This window comes from Orcinus orca, chromosome 19 (assembly GCF_937001465.1).
Source record: "Orcinus orca chromosome 19, mOrcOrc1.1, whole genome shotgun sequence".
Taxonomy (NCBI): domain Eukaryota; kingdom Metazoa; phylum Chordata; class Mammalia; order Artiodactyla; family Delphinidae; genus Orcinus; species Orcinus orca.
The window spans coordinates 28,562,271-28,576,253 of NC_064577.1; the positions used below are offsets into that span (position 1 = coordinate 28,562,271).

At 40.8% G+C, this 13,983-nt stretch overlaps 1 protein-coding gene across 2 annotated transcripts in view; it reads right to left on the reverse strand.

The window, feature by feature from the left end:
- The window catches only part of GRB2 (growth factor receptor bound protein 2), a 70,717-nt gene that overhangs the window by 50,438 nt on the left and 6,296 nt on the right, over window positions 1–13,983 (reverse strand). The window contains exon 2 of one of the 2 annotated variants that reach the window (XM_004275473.4): window positions 12,580–12,795. In XM_004275473.4, coding sequence (XP_004275521.1) covers window positions 12,580–12,657 — 78 coding nt within the window. In that variant the 5' untranslated portion in view covers window positions 12,658–12,795. The remainder of the gene's footprint in view (window positions 1–12,579; window positions 12,796–13,983) is intronic. The other variant, XM_012535151.3, reaches the window with a different exon arrangement.

Sequence of the window (13,983 nt, forward strand, 5' to 3'; positions counted from 1 at the left end):
TGCCCAGTAGTGGGATTGCTGGGTCATATGGTAGTTCTATTTTTAGTTTTTTAAGGAACCTCCGTACTGTTCTCCATAGTGGCTCTATCAATTTACATTCCTACCAACAGTACAAGATAAACATTTATATTAAAAGGAAAAACATGCCATAGTTCACTTCAAATTGAGGCTGCTATTCTTTTATTTATAAAACCCAACACCCCCAAAAGCAGGTAATCAATAATTTTTCATCAGGTTATCTGAGAATATGCAAATGAGAAGCACGCCCCTTTTGCGAGGCCCTTAATATCTAATAAGAAAGAAGAGGAGGGAAAGAACATGCAGAAAGCTTACACTTTGATACACAATACCAACAAACTAATAACTGAATTTGAAAATTACTTCTACAGTCTTTACGGACAACAGCTGTTCAGGTGTATGTAGTTATATTAGGTGCTCCAAGAAGGCAGATAAAGGGCATCTGAACACAAAGAGAATGACTTTCCAAGTAAAGTACTGGTTCTTTCTCAACCAGTAACCTAAATTTAGGAGACCAATAAAGTAATTAATCTCAAGGAAAGACCTGCAGGGCTACAAGTTTCCACTTCTAGCACTAAGTGAGGCCATTAGTCACAAATTCATCTGAATATCTGATGTAGACAATATTAGCACAACTTTTGGGAAAATTCACACCAATTTCAGGTTCGAAATCTACTCTGACTCAGCTTTAACATGTGACTTTTAAAGTCTTAATCATTATGATCTTCTCTAATAGCCTGGCAAAGTGACCTTTCTAGCTACTGCTTTTTTTCTAAAGAGGTACAGTACATTTAAACAGAAACCCCATCCTTCCTTCCAAAGATGAAGTACCTGCTTATTTTCATTATTACAATTTTGAATATGGTTTCAGTGTGCTTCTCATCGTACCCAGAAAGTACAGTAAAAGTAACTACAGCTATACTCATTAAATGTCTTTCTTCCTGAAAGGTTACAGAAAAACAGAATAGTTATTTTCTCTGGGAAGAGTATTTGCCTTTTACATTTTCTAATGAGTTCGACATTTGTTTTATTTTATTTCAAAAAGTTATCTTGGGCTTTCCTGGTGACGCAGTGGTTGAGAGTCTGCCTGCTGATGCAGGGGACACGGGTTCGTGCCCCAGTCCGGGAAGATCCCACATACCGCGGAGCGGCTGGGCCCGTGAGCCATGGCCACCGAGCCTGCGCATCCGGAGCCTGTGCTCCGCAACGGGAGAGGCCACAACAGTGAGAGGCCTGCGTACCGCAAAAAAAAAAAAAAAAAAAAGTTATCTGGGTGACAGGAGGGATTATGGCCTTTCTTTTACACTTTTCAATAACTCTAATAAACATTTTAAAAGAATGAAATGAAGACACCTGATATTTTTCAATGCACAACAGATAACTAAAACCCACAAATAACTGCAAATCTTTATTTTGTCTCTTAATTTTACCTTTCAGAGCCAAACATTTTTATAGAAGTTGATAAATAAAATGTAAATGACTAAATATGGACAGGAGACAAGGAAGGCAACATGGATCATTAAACCTAGGAAGAACTGCAATTTGGCTGCATTACTAGCCATAATCCAGTTTGGAGACTGACCTAAATCAAAATTACGCAAGTAAGAAAGCACATAACGTTAGTTTCATATAAGGTGCAGGGAAAAGATAAGCTAGATATAACTAGAAATCTGGGCAGCAAGACCAGTTTTAGGGCCAATCTTACTTGTTCATAAGCAAAAGAGCCGAGCCCGCTTCTAGTTTATTGTTGTGTATTCTCTATTTTACATAAAGTCTATGTAATAGTCCTAGATAACTTGGAGATGCTTGTGCTGTCTTCACCAAGAAGAAATGAACAAATTTACTCCATGAAGCTGTACGCTGATTTTTTTTTTCCTTTTAAGAAATCAAAATAGACCCTAAAATGTTTGTTGACTTGTAAATTTACATCTAGAAAACTACTGTGGTGTTTTTGGTTTTTACTGCTTTTCTGATTATGAAACTAATATATGCCTGTAAAAATATCCGTTATAGAAATGCATGCTGTAGAAAGTGACAGTTCTCCATAATCCCAACATCCAGAGAGAACCAACACGATAGTTTTGTTTTTTCTTTATATCTCAGTACATGTTAAGAGCACGAGGATGTTTCAATAAATCACTCCACTTTTTTCTCAAAAGCTCTCAGCAGAGCCTTCTGGCTCTAAAGCTAAACATTTGCAGCATCAACTAAACAAAGCTGGTTTGTCTGTCCTTCCATCTTTTTCCAAACATGAGTGAGGATGGATTATCTCCCTCCAGAAGGGATTAATTCAACCAGAGAAGTAAAACTGAATTAAAACTACATCTATGAGTACACATCAAATCTCTCAGCTATCAAAATTACTTATTAACTTAACTTGACACAGCTATAAAAAAGCAAATTAATCACCTGAAGGAACAGCACAAAATAAAACGTGCTTCAGAAAAACTAGATGCTGTTGTCAAGTATCTTAGATGCTGAGTGAAGAGGTTTAATCATTTCACAAATCATTTCACAGTCCTATAAAACACTGTCAAACTGTGAAATAATATTCTGTTGTTAAAGGAGGTCAGAAAATGAAGCCAACATTAGCTGCACTACTATTATGTATTCTGACTAAGATTATGGGCCATTCTCATTCAACTTGACCTCAAGTAGGTAATCTGTTCAATCCTTTTGGACAATAGAGCATCATACATAATCAAAAGCCTCCTTTGAGATGATAAACTAAACTTTTAATAGAAACAAGCTAAGTATCCAGCAATGGGGAAATAGCTAAGTCAATTATAGAACATTAACTTTAAAAATATTTTAAAACATTAAACCATTAAAAATAATTAGTAAAACAAACACAGGAAAATGGTAACATATGTTGTATTTTAAGGCCACTATAAGTACAGCAGTATAAAAATGTTTATACAATAACAAAGCCTAGAAGAGATCTGCAACAGTAAAAATACTGGAGTGGGGAGTTCGTGCAGAATTTTGAATTTCCTCTTTTTTTCTATTAATGTATATTAAAGTAATTTTAAATGTTAAGGAAAAATGGAAATATTGACAATAAAATGTTGTAGGGACTTCCCTGGTGGCACAATGGTTAAGAATCCACCTGCCAATGCAGGGGACACAGGTTCGAGCCCTGGTCTGGGAAGATCCCACGTGTCGCGGAGCAACTAAGCCTACATGCCACAGCTACTGAGCCTGCACTCTAGAGCCCGCGAGTCACAACTACTGAAGCCCGTGCGCCTAGAGACCGTGCTCCGCCACAGAGAAGCCACCGCAATGAGAAGCCCGCGCACCACAAAGAAGAGTAGCCCCCGCTCGCTGCAACTAGAGAAAGCCCGCACACAGCAACAAAGACCCAATGAAACCAAAAAAATAAAATGCTGTAAATTTATTCTCTTTCCTCTAGCAATCCATTTCAAACCATACATATTTATCTAGGAAAATAAAAGATCTACAAAATGACACAAAGACATTGCATTATCAATATTCTGACTGAAAACACACACTGCTTTCTTTCTTTCTTTTTTTTTTTTTTGCAGTACGTGGGCCTCTCACTGTTGTGGCCTCTCCCATCGTTGCGGAGCACAGGCTCCGGACGCGCAGGCTCAGCGGCCATGGCTCACGGGCGCAGCCGCTCCGCGGCATGTGGGATCCTCCCGGACCGGGGCACGAACCCGCGTCCCCCCCATCGGCAGGCGGACTCTCAATCACTGCGCCACCAGGGAAGCCTACACACTGATTTCTTGTTCTCTGTGAAGTCTACAGTTTTAAGGTCCAAAATGCATTTCCTCTCACTTTAAAACTAAACTGATGCTTTTTGTATTTTTTCAAAAGCAAAGTACTACAAAAGGCTTTGCCATTTTGCTAAATCTAGATTTTAAAAGTCTGCTGTTAAACTGAAGAATAAATAAATTAGTTAAAAATCAAAGCCATTGTTAGGGTGAGAAAAACTTTAAATATTTACCACTAATAATTACTACCTGTTTCAACAAAAATATTAGGACAGAAAGTATAAGAGCGACTGCTAGAAATGGGACCATAGTAGGTTCTAAGCTTTCCTAGAAGATAAAGAAGGAAACATATCAACGCATTATTTATAGCATCCTTAAGATTTAAAAAAGTTGTTTGAGGGGGAAATACGCCTATTCTAGGTATGGAGACCAGAGAGAATGTTCTCCCACATGTCCTCCCTGAGGACACATACTAATGAAAGATTCCTTAGTATCCTTAGAGTAAATACAGCAACGAATTTTTCCCAAGGCTGTTTCTTCTATCACCTCTTAATATCTGCCAACAGCATAATCCCAAAGCTCTATTCAGCCCAAGAAATATACAAAAGTGAGGTCCCCAACAGGACACTGTGCAGTTACCCACCTCTTTGCTTTCAGGTTTAACCCTGAGAGAGGGCCAAAGACTTTTAAGAATGGAGAAACTACTTGTCTTTCACAAAATCCTCCATCAATACCATGCTTTCTGCTAAGTTCTGGGACAAAGTTTGCACAATTCTGAGTTTGAGGTAGTATCAGGACAAGCACCCAGCCAGTTTTATGTGTCGAGTCATGTGACTTAACAGTTACGTGAGCCAGCAGTAGGACTGACATCCTCTTATCAAAGTTGTGCGCCTGAATAACATTAATAAAACTAATAGCAGGTAGCATTACTATCTACTTTACGCATCACTGCTTTAAGCACACTAACATATTAATTCTTTTAATCCTCACTGTGACTCTAGGAAAGTAGACGCTATTGTTCCCATTTTGAGGATGGGAGAACCAAAGGAGAGTCAGCTTCCCAAGACCAAAAGGCCAGATCTGCCAGAAGAAGAAGGTGGGTCTAGCCCTGGAGCAGTTCTTTAGCACAATACCACAGGTGTCTCTCATTCCACGTACAGTAGGAGGTAAAACAGAGGAAGTATCTGCCAAAAAGACCAAGATTTTCCTCCAAAAGGTGTTGTGAGTCACTTTTTAAAAGCTGTCTAAGTTTTATGACTCTGAACATAGGCACAGTGAACTTTAGCCTAACAGCAGGTTAAACCTCAGTCATTAAAAATACACAACCAGCCAAGCCCTGACCGGAGCACTTTAACTTCCTAGAATAACCATCAAGGTAAAACATGCAAAATGTTAACTACTTACCATTTGAATAAAGCTGTATTGACTTAATAAAACTGATAAATTAATTAAAGTAATGTAAAAAAAAAAAGCACAAGAAAGAAGTAAGAATCACCTGAAATCCAGCTCCTTGGAGATAACTGTTACCTTTTAGGGGATCATTCAGAAAGAAGTCTATGTATTTAATAAGCAAATAGAAATAGATAGCAATTTTCCCTAAATGGGCTCGCGCCCCCTCCCTCCCTCCCTCATCTGACCTCATTTGGGTACAAAAAAGCCCCACGGGGTAGTGGTTAAGAACATGGAATCTGGACTTAACCGGCCTGGATTTGAATGTGAACTTGGGCAAGTTACTTAACATAAGCCTCAGGTTCCTGATCAGTAAATTGGGGATAATAGCATCTGTCTTAATAGGATTATTGTGAGGATTAAAAGAAAATACAAGTAAAATACTTAGCTTAGTGCACAGACATATACTAAGAACTCAATAAATTAGATATATTTTCACTTTTTAAAAGAGGATCCATAAACACTTGTCTGAGCAACACATATACTGTATTGATATAGTTTTACATCAACATTAACATCTTCACAGTATCCCACTTTACAAGCACCATAATCTGTTTATGTAGCCTCCCACTGATGGGCTACTTAAGGTTTTTTTTTATAATATGGTAATTCCATGTATTCGAAGATGCCTATTTTTACACCTTTTAATATCTTGGAAATGATATTTCATAATTTAATTGCAGAAATTTCTAGGTGGCACACAGATTCACTGAAATAAACATCCCCCCCCCATGTCTACATTTAAAAAAAACTTGTTTGTGAATTTTCTTAGATTGAATTCTTGAAAGTGCAACTGCTGGGTCATTTTATGGTCTAATATGTATCACCAAGCCATGTTCAAAAAGACCAACTGTATTCGTACAAACCTCCACTGGCAGGAGGTGACAGTACCCATTTCCCCACACCCTGGCCAAAAGTGGGTGGGGTCAGTCTTTATCATCTTTGCTAATCCGAAAGGTGAAATGACCCTTTTTTTCCCCCTTCATTTCTTTTATTATTAACCTCAGCTTACTTAGATAGGATATCCGATACGTCACTATGTAGAAGCAGTGCCGTAAGACAGCTGTCCATGCCTGGCAGGTGAGTAACTCAGGACTGCAGATAAGCTTATATTTCTGGTTTACTCATACCTGACAGTTAACAGGGGAATTAATGTACTGTAGGGGGAGCACTGCAGCCAGGCCTAAGATCAAATCCCAGCTTTGCCTCTTACTAGATGTGTGAACCTGAGCCTGTTACTTAACTTCTGCACCCATAAGATGGGGCTAATAATGCCAACCTTCTGATGTCCAAAATTAGAAATCATGTATAACTTTGTGGCACATATTAAATGCTTCATAAGTAGTAGCTATTCAATGATGACTTAACTATAATGGCTCACAGAGGTGAAAACTGAAGACCCCAAAGGAACGGTGCATTTCCTTAGACATTTCTTTCTCCAAACAGGGACGACTGGTCTTCAGCCAGCAACCCCCTCCACCCCCAAAGGAGTCTTGTACAGGAACTGAAAGTTCATTCTTAGCACCTATTTGGAAACAGTCCATTCAGATGACAGGGGGGAAATGAATATGATGAAAGGCAAACAAATTATGTTGTAAGAGAACTCAAACTGTCCTCATTCTTAAAGATTAAATGCACTATTCTGAGTTTAGTTAACAAGATTGATAACAATTCTTATCAATAGGCAAAGAAATACTTCAAAAAGTATACTGATACCAGTACTTTGAAATAGTGAAGAAAAAACCCCATCCCAACCTCTTATTTTTTAGGTTTGATAGTTCAAACACCTGAAATGAGACTCATGTACTGAAATTCAGGACTTAGAGCTGTTGTGAAAACTGGAACCAATCACACTCTAGTTCACATTCCTGGCTCTCAGGAGCATACTCAATGGACGTTCTTTTCTCAGTTACACAGGAGACTTATTCAAATACCCCCAGCTGACAGGCAGAAATCCCGTTATTTTTTCTTTTCCTCAAAGCACCCCCTGTCCTTCATTCCTAGTCTCCTATACCTGTACAGGCACTTATCTCACAACCTGATTACTGGAACCTGCCAGGCTGGGACTCCAGGCTTCCCTCCTTGCAATCCACTATACACACAGGACACTTCCACTATACACACAGGACACTTTCGTCATCAGCTGATAACCTTCAGAGGCTTAAGGACAAGATCAAACTCTTATTGGGTTTTTCTTATCTGGCTCCAGTTCTACCTTATTTTCCACTCCGTCACAGCCTATAACCTTATTCTAGCATTCCTGTCTTAAACACAACAAGCACAGCCCCCGCCCCTCCCTTGTCCTCACCTAGCCCTGTCCTGGTCTTCACAAGGTCCAGTCCAAGTCATGCCTCTTCCACACAGCTTTCTTGGACTTCGGCTCTCACCAATCTCTTCTCTTCAAAATTACACTGGCAGTTACAGTGTGTAACACAACTTCAGCATTCTGTTAAATACCAGTTCAGCACTAAGTACTAATAGCTGTGATCTTGGATAGATCATTCACCTCCATGGGCCACCATTTCCTCACCTTAAAATAAGGAAGTCTTTTCCTGTTCTAAAGATCCTCTAGGGCTTCCCTGGTGGCGCAGTGGTTAAGAATCCGCCTGCCACTGCAGGGGTCACGGGTTCAAGCCCTGGTCCAGGAAGATCCCACATGCCGCAGAGCAACTAAGCCTATGTGGCACAACTACTGAGCCTGTGCTCTAGAGCCCGCAAGCCACAACTACTGAGTCCATGTGCTACAACTACTGAAGCCCGCGCGTCTAGAGCCCGTGCTCTGCAACAAGAGAAGCCACCGCAATGAGAAGCCTGCGAAGTGCAACGAAGAGTAGCCCCCTCCCTTGCTGCAACTAGAGAAAGCCCATGTGCAGCAACGAAGACACAATGCAGCCAAAAATAAATAAATAAATTTATTAAAAAAAAATAAAGATCCTCTAATTTTTACACACTGTCACATACTGTTTCACATACTAACCTCACTTCTCTTATTTGATTTTAGAGTTCCTGAAGGGAGAAAGTACATCTTCTATTTCTCCCCCAACTCTCAAAGCAACTTGCCCCAGGATGTGGCTCAAGGAGACGCTCTGTAAATGTAACAGTAAAATAGTGTCATCAGCCCTGAACCCAAGACCTAGTTCTAAAGCGGTTTAGGAAACTGGTAAAGGAAGTTCGTGCCAGGCAGAGAAGAAGATATTGAGATGATCTACTGTTGGTTCTCTTCTAGAGTCTAAGGTCTGTCTTGATAGAAAATAACCACCCAGCTACAGAATGCAATGAGCACGGGTTTGAGAGCTCAGAACAGTCTCTTCATTCCTATGCAGCACTGTCTGAAGTATCAATACACATACAGAAGCCCCTAGATGGCAAACGCAACTTTTAGGTAAGCTCAGGCATTTTGTGTGCCTAGGGCAGAGTATTCAGGGGCCTCATTTTCAGTGGAGAACCCCTGGGGCTATCTCAAGGCTGCCCTACAACGGTGGGGAAATTTAGGTTCACTTCATCCACCAACGAAGAGCAATTTCTTCCATAACCAGCCCCAGTGCCCTCCCCACCCCTCCCCAAGAAAAACACAAGCTTTTATAAGAGGGAAATTAACAAAGGCAGATATATCCAAGCATTAAGTTCTATTTACGGCTTCCAGTAAGATGTTTTTAATTTGCTCTCTCTTCTCAGGGCAGTACAAGTCAACATGTGGACAGAGAGTAAGGAAGTGGTCTGCTGGGAGACACAAGTCAACATTCAGCAAAAGTTAACCAGGAACTCCAAGACAGTGAGAGGGTGTAATCCTGAACCTGGTCATAGGCAGAGGGCTGAGCCCCTTTCTATTTCATTATCTTCAAGTAAAATGTACTCAGTACCCACGTGCACATGTCCCTTTTATCAACAGAGGATAAATAGATCCATATTTCAATCGAGGGAAACTGGTCAATGCTTTCCAGACACTTCAAAACATGATCTGGCTCACAACTAGCATCCTAAAGAGTGAGCAAATCAAATCAGAGCCACTCAAATGAAGCCAGTTACTCCCTGAATAATCAAAGAAGAAAACGCTGCCTTTTTTTTTTTTATACTAATAGTGCTTAAGACAAAGCAATGTCCCTCCTCTTCACTCAGCTGTTTCACAGAATTATGAGACAAAGGGCAACTACTGTATCGTCACTTATTTTTTGGAGTAAAGCCACAAGATTACTAACAAACAGCTAACGGCCACCATTCAAAAGCAATAATGGCATTATGACTTCATATGCCAGTTATCTGCCAAACTGGAAAGAACCAAATATATGTATGTTTCTCTCTCCCCAAAGAAAATCTGAAAGTAAATGTGAGCACTCTGATTCACTTTCTCTCCCATCATAAAAATTTCTGGGGGAATACTAAACAGCACCATCCTAATTGTAGGATGGGAAAGAAGGACATTACACTTGTTCAAGAAGTTTACCAATTTAAGGTGGAGAACTTATAAAATGTTCATGGTCCAAGACTAAATTTAGTGGCAGTAAACAGGGAAAGTTCTTGTCTAAAAATTCTTTAAAACAGACCTCAAAGTTCACAGTTTTGTTTTGATTTGTTGCTTTAGTGCTAAATGTGCAACTGGATAGACTAAGAGAAAAAATATGAACTTCCAGGCTCAAGTTTCAAGTTTCTAGGGTAAACTTAATGGAGAAATCTAATTTGTATTTCAGTAAACAAACAAACCAAAAAAACCCCCAAGCTTGGCCCCAAAGCATTTTTGTACAAGTGACAAACGTGGCTACTTGAGGAGCCAATCTTTTTTCCTTTATCTGAGTAGCCAATCTTATTACGATATCAGGAGCAGGTTATCTGCTGAAAATAGTAATCACCTAAGAAAACACCAAATTATCTCCTCAGTACATCAATGATACAGAGTAATTTAGTAGTCTAAGTTATGATTGCCGATTTCTAGCTAAAGAAATAGAAACAGATGATGTATTTCTCTCTAAAACCTATAGCTGGTTCTGTCTGCTTTCTGATTTAGTGCTGACTTTGAGAATACAGTCAAAAAGCTCACATACACCTCAGAATGCGAGAAAATATTTGCAAATGAAGCAACTGACAAAGGATTAATCTCCAAAATTTACAAGCAGCTCATGCAGCTCAATATCAAAAAAAACAAACAACCCAATCCAAAAATGGGCAGAAGATCTAAATAGACATTTCTCCAAAGAAGATATACAGATTGCCAACAAACACATGAAAGAATGCTCAACATCATTAATCATTAGAGAAATGCAAATCAAAACTACAATGAGGTATCATCTTACACCGGTCAGAACGGCCATCATCAAAAAATCTAGAAACAATAAATGCTGGAGAGGGTGGAGAAAAGGGAACACTCTTGCACTGCTGGTGGGAATGTAAATTGACACAGCCACTATGGAGAACAGTATGGAGGTTCCTTAAAAAACTAAAATAGAACTACCATACGACCCAGCAATCCCACTACTGGGCATGTACCCTGAGAAAACCATAATTCAAAAAGAGTCATGTACCAAAATGTTCACTGCAGCTATTAACAATAGCCAGGACATGAAAGCAACCTAAGTGTCCATCAACAGATGAATGGATAAAGAAGATGTGGTACATATATACAATAGAATATTACTCAGCCATAAAAAGAAACGAAATTGAGTTATTTGTAGTGAGGTGGATGGACCCAGATACTGTCATACAGAGTGAAGCAAGTCAGAAAGAGAAAAACAAATACCATATGCTAACACATATATATGGAATCTAAGGAAAAAAAAAAAGGTCATGAAGAACCTAGGGGCAAGACAGGAATAAAGACACAGACCTACTAGAGAATGGACTTGAGGATATGGGGAGGGGGAAGGGTAAGCTGTGACAAGGTGAGAGAGTGGCATGGACATATATACACTACCAAATGTAAAATAGATAGCTAGTGGGAAGCAGCCACATAGCACAGGGAGATCAGCTCAGTGCTTTGTGACCACCTAGAGGGGTGGGATAGGGAGGGTGGGTGGGTGGGAGGGAGGGAGACGCAAGAGGGAAGAGATATGGGAACATATGTATATGTGTAACTGATTACTTGGTTACAAAGCAGAAACTAACACACCATTGTAAAGCAATTATACTCCAATAAAGATGTTAAAAAAAAAAAGCTCACAGTTTCCTTCTCCTTAAAGGGCTCTTTATCACCTTCTATGAAGTGCAACCTACATTTCTAACATTACAAAAACTACTGTACAGTAGTAGTTTACAAAAACTAACTTCAGAGCAGAACTCTACACCTTGGGCAGTGAACAAATAACTCTCCATAGGTCTGCAAAACTTAAAAACAAAAGTCACTAGTCCTTTTATAAAGAATCATATTTCTGTATTTCCACTTTCTTCTTCTTTATAAAATCCTAATAATTTCATTCAACAGTAGTAAACAAATGGATGGCAAATTCCACTAATCAGGTTTAGAGGAAAAAAGTCAAAACTTGAGACACAGTGAAGACTCAAACATTAAATTTTAGGTTTTTCTCAGAGTTGATACACTATTTGATAACCCCCACCCATGTAAAAATAAATTACATATCCAAAAGAGCAAGCTGCTCGAGTCAACTGGGTAAACAACATAATTAACACGTGCCAGGTGGAAGGCGAACCTCATGTAAATAGTGGGGCTCAAAATGAGCTGCAAACTGTAAGGAAGCTTATTTTTAAACTGTCAGCAGGTTTCTTTGGTGCAATCAGAGTTTAATATGGGGTAACTGCCCCTCAAGTTCAAGAAAATCGAAATCTGACTGGTACAACAGCAAGTTGAACCTTGTCATTTAGAACTCCATTAGTTGTTTCACAAAGAATAAGAATACACTGAGGTTCTTTAATGAGTTTTGGCATGTACTTCTAACCACCTCTCTAAACTAGGGGAAATTAATTTCTAACCTACTAGGATCACATTCCAGAAGCAAAAATCTTTTGACTATGTAAGATAAGACTAATTGAGTGCTTTTACAAAAATACTTCAAATTTGGGTCTTTTAAAAAAATCCTCTCACTTTTTTTTTATATAACTCTAGTAGATCAGGTAACCCAATCTACTCATACGCTTCCTTACTATAACCATATTGCTCTGACTTTACTTGAATTACCAATATCAAGAAGCCCAGAAATGCTCAAGGCATTCACACAAAGGCAGTTAAAGACCACACATCACACCAACCCTCTGAAGTCATGTTTGATATTCTACTCAGCATCTAGCTCTCCAAATCACACAGGATGGTAAATGTTAAAAGTGGGCAATGAAAAAAGAACAAGCACAGCTTCTTTGTGTGTTATCAGGGCACAAGAAGGCAGGTGAGTACAAGGAGAAGCCATCTGAGCGTTTGCTGGGCATCAACACTTACCTTGAGGATGTCCCCCCTTTTGAAGCTCAGCTCGTCGTCTGCGGTGGCTTTGAAGTCATATTTGGCGATGGCTTCCATTCTGAGCGGGGCTCAGGGCTCAGCAGCCTGAAGCAGGGGGGAAGGGAGTCTTCCCTGCTGAAGCAACCCAGTGCTCTGGGCTCAGCCTCGCCTGTCAGCTGGGACTCGCTCCTGCACGGCGGGACACACAATGCCACCCTGAATCAGAAGAGCAATGATTGAGAGAAGTGGCCGGATCGAAGGCAGCCCCGCCCTGCCAGTCGGCCTGCCGTCCCAGCCCCCACGCCCCCTGGCTCGGCCTGGCTCAGCCCTCCTCCCTCCCTTCCAGGCAGGAGCCCTGAGCTCCTCCTTCCTCTTTCCAGCCTCGGCCCCCAGGCAACTGACAGGCCTGCCGGCCAATGGCGGCAGCTGCTCAAGCTATTCCAGAACACACTTCCTCTTCCCTCCCGCTGGGTGTGTTCGGTGTGCAGGAACCGGCTGGAGTCCGAACGGTCTCCGCCTTTCCTCCCTCGCCCCTCACGCTCTTCTCCAGGCACGAAATGCAATCCACGCAAAGAAAGGCCTCGCCCTCGGGATGGCACCCTACTTTTCTCAGTTATAGAGGCCTCTCTCCCTCCTTTCTCCCTGCCAAGCTTTCTGGTGCTTTGAAAATGTTGGGTCCCCTATCCACAGTCAAAAGCCAGCAATGTGGGCTGTGGTCCTGAGCTGCTTTAACTGTTCTCAGAAACTAAACCTTGGTCTGCCCCTAGGAAAGTGGAAGAAACTGACCCTAGGAACTACTTTCTTATTCAGTTTGCTACTCTCAGCATAGGCAACTCTCCCTCTCCACTTGCCAACTGTGATCGGCAAGCTCAGGTGACCAGAGAAAGGAAATCCAGCTCAGAGCCTTTGGTGGGTGGAGACCTGCTCGTGCACAAGGCTCCCTATCCCTCGAAGACCCCCAAGACTTCGGGGGCCCCAACAGCCCTTGAAAATAGACGTCCAAGGTTCAGCATTCCAAAAGCAGCCTCTGCATTATTCCTAACTAGCCTACGGAGCAAGGTTGAAGTCCTAATCTACACTTGAAAGCAATCCCTTTTTCAGAATCTTAGCTACCGCCCAAAAGCCAAACAGAAGCCTCTCACAGTTACCCCTGAGAACAGGTGCTTTTCTTGGAGCCAGGGGAGTACTAGACTGATCCAAACTGCATTTCGCAGGCAAAGATTCTGTAATAACCCTTAGGTAGTGTACCAGGTGATGGTGAAGCTGGGCAGTACAATCACTGAGGAAGTGAGGAGTCTCGAGCCCTGAATATGGGACACAACCTAGACCTTCCCGTAACTAAAGGAAAACGAAGCCCCATTCTTCTTTTGTCAGTCACTGTTTTCATACAGGCTAAATAAAAGC